The sequence below is a fragment of the Castor canadensis genome, chromosome 5, assembly GCF_047511655.1.
Source record: "Castor canadensis chromosome 5, mCasCan1.hap1v2, whole genome shotgun sequence".
Taxonomy (NCBI): domain Eukaryota; kingdom Metazoa; phylum Chordata; class Mammalia; order Rodentia; family Castoridae; genus Castor; species Castor canadensis.
Window position 1 is genome coordinate 30754546 of NC_133390.1, and position 19117 is coordinate 30773662.

Consider the following 19117-nt stretch of genomic DNA (forward strand, 5'->3'; position numbering starts at 1 on the left):
TGTTTTACAGTTCTTTTAGATGGTAGGACTCTTATGATTAAGAATGTGATTTCCTATTGCTTTATGTAAAGGAGAGCTGGAATATAATTGATCAGAGTCAGGCATAGACTGACAAAAGAATAAAGGGCATAATCTTATATTGAAACTGTACTTTCTCTTGTGTTCAAAAATATTTCATTTTATTTGATTACATTAGATTAATCAGGGCTTATCAGAAAGAGTTGGTACCTATGTGCCAGAAAAAAAAAGTTTCCTTTGTTTTATCCGTTACTTACTTAAAGCCTGCACATTTCATCTGATTCTATTACTTTCTTTTTTCCTTTCTTTCTTTTCCCAAGAACGACCCACATTTCTCAGGAGGCCAATTAACCAGGTGGTGCTGGAGGAAGAAGTTGTAGAGTTTCGTTGTCAAGTCCAGGGAGATCCTCAACCAACTGTGAGATGGAAAAAGGATGAAACAGACCTGCCACGAGGAAGGTAAGACCATCCAGTGCATGGAAATTTGTTGATGATCAATGAATAATTGCCAATGAAAAAGACATTCATAATTCCACCAACAAACCATTCTGTACCTTGGATTGCTTTCAGACGTACAGTTTATTAATGCAGGCACTATATCTACTGTATGCATGCTTAAATCCTCCAAATTTTTATGTCATTTTTTCAATGAATATACACGTTAATGCCTGGTCTTTCTCTTCGTCTATTATCTCCCAATACCAAGAATTCTTGAGGTGCTTTCTTTCTCAAGGTCCCTGGTAGGTTTGCTGTTCTCTTCCTGCTGAATCCTTGACCATCAATCCCACTTGCCTCCGTCAATGGCTGCCCTGTTTCCCTGATGTGTCACTCACATTGGAGTCTAGCTACTGTTTTGTTAGTAGCCAAGAATCTCTAGCAAAAGGCTACTGATTGTAGCTGACTTTAAGGTCTGGAGTAAAGGAAAATCTACAATGAGAAGGCAGAAAATAGATGATATCACTATCCACACAGGGGATTTCTCCTTAGGGACCTCTGGCCACTTTTCTCCTTCCATTTCTCCCTAGAGACATTCATTACTTCCCTATCCTTCTTTCACCAAACCGTAAATAAAACTCAATTTCTTAATTATTTACAACATCCAAAGACACTAACTATCTTTTAAGAAATAATTTGCATGTTTTTTTTTTTTTTGCCCATCTAAGATTTAACTCTAAAAGCAATTCTATCTTTAGGATTTGCTTTGCTTTTTTTCTATTCTTATCTACTGAAACTGCAACCTTCGCACCTGCTACAGTCATGCTCTGAATAAAATTGCACACTGTGTATTTTTTCTGTTTTTTTTCTCCCCAAAACTCAGTCTTCACCCAACTGATTGAAATTGAACATGCTTCCATAGAAGCCACGTGTCTGACACCACTGGGCATACTTTGCTGAAATTGTGCATTCATTTCAAAATCTGATGTTTGTACATCCCCTAGGTCTATAATAGTATACTTTCTTTCCAAAGTCATACCATCAATAACTGGCTGAAAGTGGATCAAACATTTTAAATAGTCAGTGAGAGATTCTTGGCAATCTGTTGGCATACAGCAAGGGCAAACCTTAATTCATTTAGTGTTTCAGTCCAATTAACATAGAAATTCAGTTCTTTTTTGTTATTGTTTTTCATTTGTTTTTTGTCACTTTGCTGCCAGACATTTCCATATAAAAGAATGTCACTTTCAGGACAGGTTTGTGAATATGACTTCTCATGATTTTTAGTGGGTGAGCAGGTAAAAAGCAGGGAAAGTTTACGGAATTGAGTTGCTGCTATCCATCCCTTATGTATAATCAAAAACTTGTTTTCATATTTGAGAGCACATAATGGGTCATTTTTAAATGTTAGCATAAGATTAAAAGCATCATTATATATAATAAAGCTTACCCTATAGTGTAGCCAATGATTACTTTTCAATTACTAGGAGTATATGGCCTTGTCCATTTTTTAATTTTGGAGGAATAGTTTTGAATTTTAGGGACTAAACAATGTTAGTGCAAAGTGGTCCAGTATACTCTGAACCCAGTTTTACTTCTGGCTAACATCTGTGTCCTACCTAATGAACAAATGCTGACACATAATTGTTATAAACATTACTTAGGTTTCACCAATTTTTCATTAATGTCTTATTTCTGCTCCAGAATCCAGTTCAGAACATTCATTTAGTTACTTGACTATCATGTTTAGTTTGTTGTTGCATTTAGTAGTCAGGTTTCCCAGTTCTTTCTGATCTATGACAGATATCAGTGTTTTCAGTTTGTATGACCTTGAAAGTGTTGAACAGAAGAACTGGCCAGGTATGTCTCCCAAACCTGGCTTCCCTAGTGCTTTTACAAGACCACCCTGAGTTTATGGGGTTTTAGGAAGAATGCTGCAGAGCTGAGGTGTATTCCAACCACACTGTATCTGAGGGTACATGATATCCAAAGATGACCCTATCAAGTTAAAAATTATAAACAAGATCAAGTTGGGGAAAGACGAAAAAATATAAAGTAAAATGATGCTGAATTTTAACATGTGTATGCTTTTGAATGAAAGTAAAAATTATTCACACTTGCTTATTTTTCCCAATTTACTGTAAGAATTAAGTCACAAACCTAGCAAATTTAGTTGTTACACTATTCTCAAAGTGTCATCAAATTTATTTGCTTCAAAGTTTAGATGATACACACAAGGTAACATTTTCAGAATGTGTAGTATTAAGCCCTCTAAAGATAAGGTTAAAAGCTTGAAAACTCAAAATTTACTTCCTTTAAAACATTTTCATATTGTTAATTTCTATTCTCCCATTGATGGTATTACACTACTGTAGTACTTGTGTGACCAGCTAAATATTTTTTAACATATTAGGGAAATCGAAGTGCTGTGTAAGCCTTAAATTGTTAGGTTAGAAAGGTTTAAAGCAAGGATGAGTGCAACATAGCAATTGAGGTCAGTATTCTTATCATGATAGAAGCCATGTATATTTTCTTCAGTTCCCAATATTTAAATGATATTTCAAAGAAGCTTAATCACTCTTAGTGTATTAGCATAAGCTTCACTTACGCATAATGAGAGGGGAAGCGACCTCTTTACTTGGTGAGGAATAACAGTAATGAGTTTTAGCCAACCACAGACTAAATCAACAACATTGATTCTGTTACATTATTTAGGTCTCAGAAGAGGGAGATTGCTATTGTTCTTGTATAAGCAATTGGTGTGGAGGATGACATTTCTTTGGCTTAACATTTAATGAAATTTGAATAAGGTTTGTGCAGTGGTTCATGCTTAACACATTTATAGTAAAGCTTTGTAGGGCAGCTGCATAGCCTGTAATTACTATGTAAGTAATATGTGATGATTTTTCTTTTGGAGACAAGTAAAGCTTTTCAATTCAAGTTTAAATTTATGAAATGCTGTGATAGCTACTTAAAGCTTCAACACAGAAGAAGATATCTGTGCCAACCTTTCAGCACCAGAGATGAATTAAGGGCATTTCTTTTCCTCGCAGAGAAAATTCTTTTTAAGTAGTATCCATGTGCCTCTTTGCTTTATTTAGTCTTTAACTTCTGGCCTTTTCACTAACTAACTTTAATGAAATTACAACATATTGCTGGGGAGTTCTACTTAAATCCTCTTTGGAATAGAGTGGTTCGATGGGGAATGGAGCAAAGAGTCTAACAATAATCCCCACCCAAGGCAAAGTAATTTTGAAGGGACATTTTCTGTATGATAAAGGGACAAAATGGGATGGAATTTTTGCATATAGTACAGTCAAAATGGTCATTCCTTTCAGAAATTTCTGAGTTAACATGTGCAGTGGAATATTTCAGGTAGAGAAAAAGTCACTGATTTTTTTGAGTCTATATAAAGTATTAGTATATGATTTTCCAGATGTTCTCAATAAATCTGAGTTGAAATAAATCAACACTATTTCATTTATTAAGGACAAGAATTTGATGCCTCAATATGAAGATAAAGTAATGGGAACAAAAGTGGAAAGGGACGTCAGAGCTTACAATTATTACTAATTTTTAAGGCACAATTTTAAAAACTAATTTAATTTATACAAGAAACACTCTCAGTTTACCTACATTTATTGATTTCCTATTGCGTTGGAAATGCTCCTCATTAGTCATCTAGGCAAAGCAAAGGCATCTTTGTTTTTATTTTAGGTTAACATGACTGGGCAATGTGGGAAACTATGTGCATATTAAATAAATAAAAGAAAATAAACTGAGTAGAGCTAGTTTGTTCCTTGGGTTCTACATCTTTCTTTCTTAGGCAATCCTAGACTCTTTCTCTTATAGTACTCTTTATGAGCAAAAGACTTCGATGCATCTTTCCACAAAGTATCTTATGTGATAGGAGTTGCCAGTATTCTGGTAACTGAAGTAATGTGTTCCATCTTATGCAATTTCCATCATTAAATAAAGAAATGATATTTTTTATTATACCATACATATATATCTGCTAAAACCCTATGAAAATAACATATTAATATAAAAAATAGCCTTAATAAATTTATTAACAAAAATGATTGCAATATTGAAATATAACAATACTGCAATATTCCATTTTATCTAATACTAGGAAGGACAACTTTCAAAATTCCTTTCAGAATTTAGGTCCAATGGGTAAAATGTAGTATGATTAAGTTAATTGTCATTTCCTATCTGAGCATGTCAGCACAATCTATATTTCAGTTAATTGTTACCAGTCTTTATAGAACAGTAAAATAAAAATTTAACATTCTTCATCAATTATATAATTTTCAATATATCACTATTAGTTAGGTCTGCAATATTTTTTATTCCATTTTCATTTATTTTCTAAACATGACACTAACTTCCTCAGTAAGGATCTATGGTAGAGAAAGGAATATTCATAATAGCTAGTCAGAGAAAAAAGGAAATAAAAATATACCATTTACATTCTTATGTATGCCTGAAAATTCTAAATGCAACTGATGGCTTGCACATAGTAGATATAATTCATGAATATTTCATAAAACAGAAAAGAAGCTAGAGAATAAGTATTTCAGGATATATAGTGTAAGATTCTATCAATTTTCTTCAACCTACTGACAAATTCCCTTTCTAAAGTCTACTTTAAGAGAGACTTTTTAGAATTCTTAGTTCCATGAAATGAGAGAGTCACAGCAATACATGATTCTGTAAGAAAAGAAATGGAATCAGACCACTTATATTTCCTTTTTTGTGGCACTTTAACACAAAGTGGCTCTTTACATTTAGCCCTGGAAAATGTTCTTATATTAATTATCTGAAGCTCCATTGTTTAGAGCCTGTGCTGTTGGGATGAAGGGATTCTAACAAGTGCTCAGCTACCCTGCTGCAGGCATTGGCCTTCTTCACGTTGAGCATGTACCTCAAGGACGTGTGGTAATTTGGTAATTTGGGCTCCTGATACATAGTCACTCTGATTAGGTTGGCTGGTAAAGATTGGGCAATTAAAATGATTTTAGGGGGAAAAGAAGAACAGGAGAAAATCAGTGTATATAAAACATTGTAAGAGGCATTCTTTTTTTTTTTTTTAAAAGACTGTCTCCAAGAGTTAGGTCTATAAAGAAAAGTATAAATCAAAATTCTATGTCTTTTGTCCTAAGCAGATCTTAGCCTTTTCTGTCTGAAAAAATTACAAATTGCATTAACAATTTCTGTGGAATCTTTTTGTATGGATGACAATAGCATAAAGAATATTTAGACCACTGCATAGGATGTTGGACTTAGGCCTTGTTCTGTCATTGTCTGACCCCATGTCCATTTAGCTATACCTTCATCTTCTGAAAAGGATATTCAACAGATTTCCCTGCCACTAACTAGGAGGGTGACCTTGATGAAGCTATTTAAACACTTTGTGTTTTACATCCTGAAGGTATGAACCAACAATGTGGTGAATAATCATGCTATATATTCTACCTTCAAAGGGTTATTAAAATGATGTAACTACTTCAAAGCACTGAAAGCATTGTATAATGTAAACATGTACAAGGTGTTCCAGTTCTGTAAATCCTACAGATTTGTGACATTTACTTGTCGTACAAAAAACTACAAAGAAAAAATGGTTAATGTTGAAAGTACACAAAATGTTCAATTTTTAGGTAAGAATTATACACTGTCCTTTCTGTAGCCAGAGGATTTTTCATGCAAACATAAAATGTTGTTTATTAGTAAGTGTCACTTCTGCTTTTAAATTGTGTAGATTTATTTATAAATTTTTCCTGATGGTTTGCCAAGCCTGGAAGTTGCCAGCCATTTTTCTATCTCGGGGAGGTTGAACATCCTACAGTGTGTTGTGCCTCAGTGCAATCAGATTTCCAAGTTGAGACCTTCACATTTCAAGCATTATGTTGTACTATTTTTGCTAGTGATGAGAATAACATAGCTTTGTAAGATTGTGTATTGAGGAAAGCAAATGTTTTTAGAAGACTTACTATGTGCCATGTATTCTACTAAATGCTTTTTATATACACTAATTCCCTTATTTTAAAACAGAGTATTGCAGTATAATAGTACTTCCATTTGAGGGACCTGGAAACAGATGTTTAAGTTTTTGAAGACACACATTAGTGTTAGATCCAGAACTAGATTTAGAATATGTCCAATATGACATCTATATTTTAAATGAATGGTATCCCTAATTTTGCTGTTGTTAATTGTTTATGGACCCAAGTCTGTTAAAAGCTTTATATTTTAGATAAAAGTTTAAATAATTTGTTACAAATACTATATTACGAATAACTATAAAGAAGTACAGCCTGGTATTATAGTTAAGAGTAATTTTTAGAGCAATTACATAAGCTGTGCATAAAATTTTCCCTGAAAGTTTAAACACTGGAACAATTCAAATAACCTTCAGATTTTGTTTATAAACAGGATTAATTAGAAACTTTCAAAGGATTGCCAGAATGGTACTTTTTCTTTGTCTTCATCAAATAGGTGCTAATAGTTGCTGTCAACACAAAACTAATTGCCACTTAGAATGAGGAGTCCATGTTGCCCGTTCCTGTGACCACATTGGCCCATCTGTTGAGAATCTCAGCTTAGGAACAATGATGGAGCTGGCATCCAATTTAGGCTTTGGCCAGTGGTCAACTAACAAGCTGGGACATACTTGGAATATGAAGTGCTTTTAAGTCAGAGATGCTCTGCTGTCCATTAACCGACAGCTCTTACGTTGTGTGTGGGCAGAGTTAAGACCAGGTGCCAGTTTTTAAAGGAAAAGGATCTGCCTGAGTGCCACATGTCACTGGCATGTGGTATTGTCCACTATGCAAGCCACAGTAGGTGGCTTCTTTCATCAAAGTGTGGCATGTGATGTGAGAGCATTGACTTAGGCTGAGGTGGAGACTGGGTAACATTTTACCTTAGTCTGAATTGTAGAACGAGCCTGAAGCCTATCAGGACATAGTCACCACATTACACAGATGAATGGATATCTACTATCTGAGACATTTCCCGTTAGGTTCTTACCTAAATATAGTGACACAAATCCTCACATTCATAAAACAATGTGTGGTTAGAATAACTTACATTAAAAAATTTGATTAGTATCACTTAATTGCACAAAGGGGTTTTATTGTGATATTTACAACATGCATATGAAGTACTTTGGTCAATTCATCCCTTGTATATTACTCTTTTTTAACTACTGTCCCTCTTCTTCCCTCATTTTTAACATTTTTTTTATGGATTTCTTTGTTATTTTCATATATATACATATATATATTCACATATGCATGATACATTTCTGAGTACTTTTTATTACTGTTTTTATTCTTGATAAGTTGAATTATGAGGCTGAGAGGTAAACTAGATTTTGGGAGATCAATATCCTTATCCCAGGCTGGGCACAGTGGCTCATATCTGTAATCCCACTTACTTGGGAGGCACAGATCAGGATGATAACTGTTTGAGGCCAACCCAGGCAAAGACTTCACAAGATTCCATCTCAACCAATAAAATGTCTGACATGGCGGTGCACATCTGTCATCCCAATTATCTGATATGTGTAAATAGGAAGATCACATTCCAGGCTTACACAGGAATAAATGTGATACCAAACATGTCTGAATACTGGTAAGTGATAACATCTATACAATATCTAAATTGGATTGGAAGGTTTCTGTTGTGTCTTTAAATTTGTGAATGGTATGATCCCATGGCAACACCTCAAAATGATTGGAGATGCATGGCAATAATCCTTTTTCAATAGTAAGAAACAAAACCCAGAGATTCTGGATAGGCCTAAAGAAGCAAACTAAAATTACCCATGTAATCCAATGACAACCGCTTTTATGTTTTGCATACATCTTACCAAATTTTTGTGTGTATTTAGACATTTTTAAAATTCAGTATTTTTCTTGACCTGAGTGCTTACCTAGATTTTATACAAAGATTCCAGAATTGACTCAAAAAGTGTTTCTATTGCATTTTCATTGCTTACAAATATTAAATTAATAAATATTTACACAGTACTTACTCTATGCCAAATTAAACATTTAAAATTAATGATCAAGCATCCTTAGTACAACCTTATAATGTTAAGTATTATTACCATATATACAAATGTAAGAACTCATATGCAATGAGCATAAGTATGCCAAAGCCACGCCAATGGCATAGGGCCTGGGATCTCTGGCCCTTAAGTCTGCACCTTTGACTACTGCCTAGAGGTGCTAGTCAGTCACAACCTTTCCCTATTTCTTTTTTTGTTGTTGTTTTTAAATTGTTTTCTTAGGGGAACATTGTGACATTTACTAGAGTTCTGACAATATATCATAGTTGAATTCACACCCTCCATCATTCTCCTTTATCCCTCTCTCCTCATTCCTACAACGGGTTTCATTTTTCCACTTTCATATGTGAGCATATGATATTTCCATCATATCCCCTCCTAGACACTGTCCTTGTGCCCTCCCCCTCCTACTGACTGAAGATTAGGAACAGACAACATAGCATATGCTTGTTGAGAAGTGTAGCTTTTACAGTATACTCACAAACAAATCATATAATAAAGCACATATTAAGTATTTTAAAATTTCTATCATATATACCGATTCACCAATAATTACATATAGATCCACCATATTGATTAAATCAATAAATATGCTCCTTTTTCTCTTTAAATTATCGTTATTTGATCATTGAAACAACTGAAAACAATTCTGTTTTTTCTTCACAGAATATTTAAACTTAATGTATTCTTGTTTTCTTCTCAATGCCTTATCAGGACAGAAAAAAAAAAACCCATAAATATAACAAATGTCACTGGAAACCATCAGAAGCCAAAGAAGTGCTTGCTTAAAGAATCAGGTAGCATGAGTAGAGTCTAAAAATTTAGAACTGGGAATTCATTAAGGTAGGGATAGTTTAATTTATCTTCATTTTCACTGCTCATCATAGTGCTCAGGACACACTGGAATTCATTAAGGAAATGTTTCTTGATATTTTCTTGATAATATTTAATTAAAACAATTCAATGGACAGTTATAAATGGGCATCCAGGGTTGAATTCTAGATTTTATATTTCCTATCTAATATATATATATATATATATATTCATATGATGGTCTCTCAGGAAAATATTTGATATTTGTTTTAATTTTTCAAGTCATCTCTCATGAACTGAAAGTGAAGGGAGAAAAGAAAGAATTACTTGGGACCCAGTATTAAAATGACATGATGAATGTGTAACATGCATGTGTTAGTATGTGAGGAGATATAATTTTGAAAGGTAAGAGACAGTAGGAAAAATGCATTCAAAGTACTTTAAGAGTATGCCCTACTTCACTACACTAAAGTCAAATACTGGAAAAATCAGTTTTAGTTAGTACATAATTTTAACACATTAGAGTTTCATTTCAAAAGATCACACTTGGGAGTAAGATGGTGGCACTGGTACACAGAAACCCTTGCTAAAAAATTAAGATATTAGAAGCTTTTTCTGAGACAGTGATTCATTATATAGGTCTATGGGTCAACATGTGACAAGATTCCAGTATAGGAATATCATTGCAATTCATACAATAAATAGCACTTGTTATAAAAAACATCATAAACATTTCAATCATTAATCTACATTTTATAACACTTTGTTCAAATATTTACACCAAAAAGAACAGAAATGAAAATGTTAATCATTCCTCTCATATATATTTGAATTTATAAATACAGAAAGAGTATTTTTATCTTCAATATGAACATAATATATGGTAAGATGTCAGTTTTTTCAAAGGAATGATAAAAAAATTCTCCAAAGTAAATTAAAAATTCTTGTATCTCAAGAATTGTTTCACAAATAATCAAACACACTCATCAGATGTTCAGATGTATATTTCAATAAATAAGAAAATTGAAGCATGTTCTCAAGGACTATAGTAAGTCATGGGAGGTGTACATAATATTATTGAATGTGGCATGCTATACAGAACTGTGATATCCAAGACTCTTTGGGGTTTCAGAAAATAAAAGGTACTCTATTCTCACGTGACTTGAGAGATGGATCTGAAAAGGGAAATAGATTTTGATAATTGGAACTGCACAGACTATTAAAAGAGCAGGGAGCAGGATGAAAAAGCTTTGGAAAGTATAGGCAAACAATTCATGATCTACTTTGTGTGGAACATAGAAGAGTGGCACTTAAGGCCCAAAAGATTAGATGAGGCTCTATTATGAAAACCTTTAATTCCAAGTGAAGTGTTTATGCTGTTCTTAGGAAATGGGGAGTCACTGAAACACACTGAATAGAAATATAACAGCATCTACATTTAGAACATTATTTCTTATATTTCTATGTAAGGAGCAGAAAAATGTTTGTAAACAGACTAACCTGGTAGGGGGTTGTTTGAAAAGTAGTTTGGGGATGACATTGAAGAGTTTTCTGTGAAAATGAAAATACAGATATAAATGCAAGTGGCAATACAAAAAAATTTTTTTAAGTCAGAAATTTGTTGTATTTTAGGCTTTGAGAATATCAAAATAAAAAACAATACTGAGTTGAAGGTTAAAGGCCAGAGTTAAAGGTGTTGTGCTTAATAAGTCAACACACTTATTGGTTAGTCTTATCATTTTTAATCATATCATGGAAACTAACATCACTGCATCCAATGTAGAATTGATTGTGATTCAAAAGTATTTATTTTCTGTATTAAAGGAAGAAAAATTACCAAATGAATTATGATATGCCAGCTGTGGTAAGATGATTTAATTTTAGCAATGTTAAAATATAAAGTGTGCCCATCTTAAAATTGATTAACAATGAGTGTCATGGTTAATTTCTACATCTACAGGTGCTTTGCATATAATAACTCATTTAATCTTCACCATTACCTCATGGAGCAGGTATTCTTATCATTCCTAGTTTAAACAGGCAGAAGGCCAAATTTAAGTGAAAAAAGAAATTTGAATATGAGCAGGACAATTCCAAAACCCACTCTCTTAACTACTACATACAATAATTCACATCTAATGGAACCTATGTTTAAAACTTTTTGAGGACCCACTGGTTTTGCTCAAGGGTTATATAGCTCATAATTTATGGTTTCAACAGCCTTACAGAATGAAACCTTTCCTTTAGTAGAGGAAGACACTGAAGCTTAGACATGTTCAAGATCATGGGCCCTAAGGGTGGCAAAGCTTAAATCTCCAGATCTCATTGATGTTAAAAGCTTGTGCTCACTTCCCACTCTGAATCTGGCGCATACTTCATTCCATGGTTTACTGAACAACTTTTGAGATTTTGGGGTTTTTTTTTAATATGTGTGTGTGCCCATATCACTAAGAGAAAATAATGCTGAGCTCATCATTATTGTAACTGTCTATTACTCTATCTGCCCAACTCCTTTTACTGCACGTATGTTCCAATCCCAGTTACCCAAATCTAAGTTGAACCCATTATTCACTAATTATACACCAAAGTATAATTCTTGATTGTACTTTTGTTTCTTGATTGGGGGCGATTTGTTTCTCCCATTTGGACTTTAGAGTCGCTCATTGAGTGACCCTAGTATTTAGTGGGTAGAGGCCAAAAATACTGCTAAATATCCTATTATGCACAGGGCAACTCCCACAGCAAAGAATAATCAGGCCCCAAATGTTAACAGTGCTAGGGTTGAGAAAGCCTAACATAGTGGAAAAGATGAATCAGGACATTAATCAAGTAAATGTTATATTTATACTTGTTATTTCTGATTTTAATGATAAGGCAAAACAATAGAATGCAAGTCAATGGGACATATTTCAAATGTAATAATATTTTATTATTGCCTTAATATTTATACCAAGTGAAATAGGCAAATAATGAAATAACTGAATTTAGCCTAAACATTTTGTGCATCATTTAATGCAAAAAGAATAATACTTTGGTTCACCAATAATTTGAGATGAATGCATTTTTGCATATTTTACAGAATATATAAAGAAAAGAGTTTTTTTCTGCATTTCTTTCTCATCAAACAATGGCTGAATTCATGAAATTAGTTAACAGTATCTTAATTAGATAAATGTCTAAACCTTCATTTGCAAGTATGTAACACATTCAGTGTGTCAGCTCAAAACTTATGTGACACATTTAATGATTGGAAGTGTCCCCTTTGAGACCATGTTAAATTTCTAAATTATTCCATAATCATATTTCATGAATAAGTTTCTGTTGGCAAAAGAGAAAGGAGAGAGCCTTGGTAATCTTCCAGAGCATAGCCAAAACTAAAACCCCTCCTTTAATACAGATCCCTTCCCCAGCTCAGTTAATGCTGAGCTGTGAAAACTGATGAGGACACTTCTTGGAGTTTGTCCAGCAAAGTTAAGATGGCCACCTACAAGTTCAAAAATCTAATTTACCACAAACTTGCAGTCCCTTACTGCACAGATTCATTCCTGTGTCAGAGGCTATAAGAATGGGATCTTGCCTATCAGACCACTTTTGGTCTGAGCTGTGAGCTGTGGAATCCTGTGGACTTATTCTTCAAGTCCTTTTGTAAAAGGACATAAAGTTGAGTTTAATTTCTAGCCAAACACCCGATTCTGAGATATATCCACTTTCCTCAATTTGATATTGCAATTGCTAGTCTTATTATAAAACTAAATTATCTTGAAAAAACTTAAGCCAATAAGATAATTATTTCTAAGTAGAAGGATAATTGAACCTGCTTTCTGATTTTATTTTTTCCAACATGCTATCCATAATTGTGATATTTTTGCATTTTTACTGTAACATTTCCAACAGCCCTGTGAAGTAGGTACTACTAATTATTCTATTAATTAGCTTAAGGTGGAAGGAACTCTAGATTCCATCTGAAAACTAAATGACATGAGTGTCAATGAAATTGGATTAGGTTTTGTTTTACTTTGTTATTTTTTTTATTTTCATGAAAGAGGATCACCATTTCATTTAAAAAATGCATGTTGAGTAACTAGTCTTTGTCAGACAATGACATTATCTGAAATGTTTGGGAGGATACAGAATAAACCCTCAGGAAAAAGCCAGATTTCATTTGAGGCATAGCGAATAAATATCTGATAACATTTAAGGCCAAAATAGTTTTACAAATTAGGGAACAAGTAGTTTACTAAGCACAATATAAATTTTGTGAAGGTGGTCACAAATGTTTTCTGAGAGGTTGTATTAGAGGAGATGAAGCATACAGTAGAGGATGAGAAAAGAGAACAAGATGATGGGAGAAGATGAACAATTGAATGATTTCCAAGGGCATCAGGCTCTGAATTTTTCAGTTGACCACAAATTTGCCAGGAAAATTAATCTCTGGAGGAGTCCCCCAGGTCTACCATAGAAATGGAAAATCACAGAGACAGGAGTGACCAGAAGACAGTCATAGCCTACACTGGTTAAAACTTTTAGAGTTTTGGATTAGGTTGAGGAAGATGCTTTAGCCTCTTTGAAAGAACCCAGCTGTGATTTGGTGTAATTGCCTGAGCTCCAGAGAGAGGCTCTGGTTCCCAGGTGGTCAGTACTCAGGATCCTTGACAGTGGTTCAAGGCCTGATTTTTTGGCCTCCTTATCCTGTGAGCTGAAATCTACACTTTGTCATGTCAATTATTTTTATCTTATTATGATTATTTTAAACATCTTTCTTTTCTTGTCCCTTTCACTTAGCTTTTTAGTTTGAAAATGCCTTGCTTCTCATAGCTTTGCTAAGGAAAAACTAGTATCATGGATGCTTATCTCTGAGAGATAGATTCCCAGACTTCCAGTGGAAGCCTGAAACCACAAATAGTGCCAAATCCTTTATATACTATATTTCTCCTACATATACATACCTGTGATTAAGTTTAATTTTAAATTAGCCCAGTAAGAAAATAGTAACAATAACCAATAATAAAAAGAACTACTATAATAATATTGCAAATAAACGTAACATGAATGTGATCTCTCTCTCTTCTCTCTGAGACTCATGACAGATATTAATATTTTCAGATCAAGGCTGACTGTAACTTAAATCATGGAAAGTGAAGCCATGGACAAGAGTTTCTTATTATATAGGACTTCTCCATCTGTGCTTCAGGCTGACAGGGAAGGAGCCACCTAAGACTGGATAAAGGATATGACAATGTAGCACTATGGAAGGCCAAGAAAGCACAAAATATTGTTTGACTAGTGAAGAACAGATAAGAATGCCATTGTATTTCAAATATCACTGGGCTTTTATTAGTTTCAGGACAGAATAATAAGCACACCTCAATAATAAATTTGCCTCTTATTATTTCTCTACAAGTCTATTCTCCTGGATTTTTAATTTAATTTTATTTTCCAATGTATTTTATGGCAATTATCATTTTTTACTAAGGGTATCTCTTCATTGTACATTTCTTAGGTACTTTGCCCAGAAATTGCTTGTGACTTTATTCCTGAATGAGTAGGTAGATTCACTCATCTAAACCATAAACACTAGCCTATGTTATAAGTGTAGATAAAAAGAAGATTGTGACTTGAGTACAGAAAATGCCTAAGTTTGTGCCAGCAAACTAAAAGCCTCTGCTACTCAGTTTGAGCCCCAGACCTCAAATGTGATTTAAGATCTTTCATTTAAGATATACCTTAAATATTGCATAGAAAGAAACTGTCATATAGGATTTAGGTTGTGAGAAGTGCATACCTGAATTCTCACAACAGTTTCATATTGAATGCAAAAGGATTGTGTTTGAAAATTTGTGAGAAGAGAAATTATTTTAGGAAAATGAAGCAACTTTTCTTATTTTCAGCTGTTAAGAGTCAAAGAGGCATAAGATTTAACTTTCTCTGGAATGGGTTATGTTTTATAGATGAGTGCCTTGGCTACACTTGTGAGTTATTAAAATGATATTTATTTTAGCACCTTAAAAATCCTGTCAATGAGTTCTAAATGAATGTATCTTTATGCCTGCTACACTGCACAGTGGCGTTTAGTTGATAGTGTTTCTTAATAATCAAAAGAGTCTAAGAAGTACAGTCTGATCTCTAGCTATTTATATTCAGTGCAAGCATTTTGAAAACTGAAAACAAAACTTTCAAATCTACTTAAATGTAAGAAAACATTTACCTTCATGACATTAAATGGCACCTGCTCAACTCACAGTTTTTACTATTGACCATCTTAATGTTTAATAATGCAGAGGCATAATAAAATTTTAAGTGCTAATGAAAAACACTTGTTCTAGAATTGGAGCCAGAAATCTTCTAATAAGTAGTAGGTGATTGCAAAACCTAAAGATGGTGGGAAAATGAATTTCTTTCCACAAAAAACAAAGGTACTTTTGAGATGAGAATTGCCAGTCAGGAAGTTTTATAGAGTCCTCGTGTAATTCAAACAAGGTGATGAGACATACGGGCTTGAACCAAGCATGGTATAATTCCAGTTTGTAATGGAAAACTATTCTATATTCCTTTTTTTTTATCCTGAATTCTATACCCATTGTGGAAGGATTTGGAACCCCTAATTAGCTGAATTACATTCATAAAAGCCAGAAAATCATGAGAAGTTTCTACCCTAGAGGCTTAACATGCACTGGGAATTGCAAAGTATGAGTAATGAATGAAATGTCATTATGTTATAAAATTTTGCCAATTTTCAAGTATTACTTGATATTTTCATAGTAAATTTTCATTAATAGAAATTCATCCCACTAAGTATGAAAGCAGGTATCTTTATGAAAAATAAATAAAATAGATTCTTTGACTTAAAGTTGGAAATTATTTTAGAATATAGCATTCTGCTTCCTAAAATAATGAATAACAATATTTCTCTTTTGAGACACTTTTAGGATTATTCATCAAATATAAGAACATACAAACAGAACCTTGCATGTAAACTGTTGTTTTAAGTATTAAAGTAAATTTACTTTGTTTTGTTTATTATTTAGCTGAACAGATGGCAATGGTTTTGACACAATTCAATTTCCTTTTCCTTTCTTATTTTCTGGGAAAAACACCCACAGTAAAACAGAGCTTCTCTACCCACTTTGTCACAGCTGGTTACCAATCAATCTCAATTCACGGTACAGTGATGATAGCACATGTTGTCCAGGGGCCAAATGTGATTGGGTTGCATTTTTCAGCAGTGTTTCATATCAGAAGAAATAAGGTATCTCTATGGTAGGGACTGTCAGCACATGATTGGACAACTGCCATTAATCAACCTGGCAACAATGACTGCATTTATATAGTCCAAGACGGGCAGATTAAACAATGAAACCCAGTCCACTTCTACTAGAATTGCCTCATCAGAATGTTTTTTCATTTTTTTTCTTATTTTTAATTAAAATCAGCAATATTTCCTACATGTTGATCATATTTAAAATTACACCCTGTCACAAAGCAGCTGTTTTGTACCAAAGTATGTTCTCATTATTTAAATTTTATTTTGGAATAATTAAAGAAGGCTAAAGGCAATTGAAAGAATAAATTAAGTATCTCTGATTAATACGAAAACCACAATAAAGTATGTATTATTAGTAAAAACATTTATGAACCTCCTAGGATTACATTTGATTTTAGAGTAATATTGAGAAAAAATATTGATAAAATTATTTTGTAAGGTTCCCAAATTCTGAACACAAAACCACCAGTTCATAAATACACTCTCAGTGCACACAGATGCAGTGCAACAAATATACACACCGAGTAGAATGGTGTTTCTCACTTTTGGAGATAGAAATGTAAAGACTTTAGCCTCTTTAAAGTCTCAGATAACAGTGTAAGCATTCTCTCTTCAAAATTGCATTTTGGTATTTTCTCCAAGTTCTTTATTACAGTAGAATCATATGCTAAACCATGTTGCACATTATAAAGATTTCTTTGCAAGGAATGTAAGGAATTATTAGTCATAGCTATTCACATCCCTCTGTCAATGTTTTCTTTCAAGGGAAAAATTACTTTTTTCCAGTTATCCACTCTAATGGTGTAAAACATCAATAAGATTACTATTTGGCATGTTCCAATTTATCCAGTAAGAAATATAAAAAATAAGTTCTTATTTTTGTTGGGCTTGTGGAATTATTTCACCCCTAATTTCTCCTCAAATACATAATTTTCAGAAGCACATTATTGTCTCAGGGAAAATATCCATCAGAAAAAGCAGAGACTGGTAGTAGATATTCATGTTACTTTGTTCTCCTAATTATAACTGTCTCCATGTGTGGTCTTGAGAAAGGGAGATTGCTATGTTTTACATCAGACTCCCTAAATGTGAAATTAGTAATGGATCAAGTATCTACTTTGTAAATTTTGAAATTTTTAAATATAATTTCTTTAAAAACCATTTAATATCCCATGAGTTTATATAGGTAAGAACTAATCTCATCAGAGTTAAGAACCTATCATTTCTCTAACCTGAGACCTGTTGTGAATGTTCAGAAAAGATCCATGGTGTTCTAGAATCTCCTGTTTATTGTGGTACTGTCAAAGTTCAAAGTAGAGATTGGTACAGTGGTTCAATGTTGTTGGAAGGAACAGTAGCATTTCCAGTTGTAGGCTGTGCAACTGCTTGTTGCATAGGCAGTGTGACAAAGATAAATAGCTTGTACTTTGTAGAAAGGGAGATCTTGATTTGAAATCAAAATTTATATGTAGAAATGTCACATAATCATGATATCTATTATGTCATAATTTAAAAGTATTAGTTTGAGTCAGGCATCGTGTTTCATACCTGTAATTCCAGCACTTGGGAAGCTGAGGCAGTGAGAGTTCAATGCCAGCCTGGCGTAAGCAGTGGTAACCTGTTTCAAAAAAATTAAATTATTACTGCACTAAAAGACACCAAAACCCCACACATTTTATATAAATTATGAAACAATGAGTAAAAAGCAATTAATTTAAAACTAACTAGGTTAGTATACAGGGAGGAAAGGAAAGGAAAAACATCTTAGAGGAAAGGATGTTTAAGGTATCCTGAGAGTCACAAAGTCTGAGTAAAGGAAGATGGAGAGGAAAAAAATTCTATGAATTTGTAAGAGTAATACAAATACACAGTGGCAACTGATGACTTATGTTTATCAAGGAAAAGAAGATCCATGTGTTCTATGGCTTGATGAACATGAAATTGAAAACATAGACAAGGAATAGTTTGTCTTGAAAGCTATAAAAAAATCAGTTTTACTCCAAATGAATCTGCTGGATAGTTTCAAGCAGTGGAGTGATATAATCAGGTTTATATTTATCAGTCAATGAACTTGTGCAGATGCTCCTATCAATTCACCTTAAAACCCTTAGGTTACATAACTGCTATTATAGTATTTGGTTGTTGTTGTTATTAAGAATAGCTGACCTAGAGATGAGATAATTCATAAGAAAGTCAGAAGGCTGTGTTGCAAGAAAGCATGCACTTTGTTTGACACAAAGATTAGAGCTATAGGTAGAAACTTTGGAATAAATGTTTTGTTAATAGAGATGTTCAAAGATGAAACTGGCTACTTGTTATAGGATTAGGTTAGAACACTGGTTGGTTACATTTTGCAGATAGGATTTAAGTGTTGATCAATGGTTACAGAATTTGAATTTCTAAGATTTCTTTTAACTTAAGGATTCTATCACTTTTACATATTGAGAGCATATTGATATAAATTCATGATGCTGATAATAATTGCAATTTTTCCTCTGGCAAAGGCCCAC

The 19117-nt window shown here is 33.3% G+C and overlaps 1 protein-coding gene across 24 annotated transcripts in view; it reads left to right on the plus strand.

Annotated features, from left to right (window-relative positions):
* Window positions 1-19117, plus strand: part of Robo2 (roundabout guidance receptor 2) — a 1713446-nt gene that overhangs the window by 1556542 nt on the left and 137787 nt on the right. For all 24 annotated transcript variants that reach the window (XM_074072902.1, XM_074072901.1, XM_074072897.1 and 21 more), the window contains one exon: window positions 339-477. In XM_074072902.1, the coding sequence (XP_073929003.1) occupies window positions 339-477 (139 nt within the window). The remainder of the gene's footprint in view (window positions 1-338; window positions 478-19117) is intronic.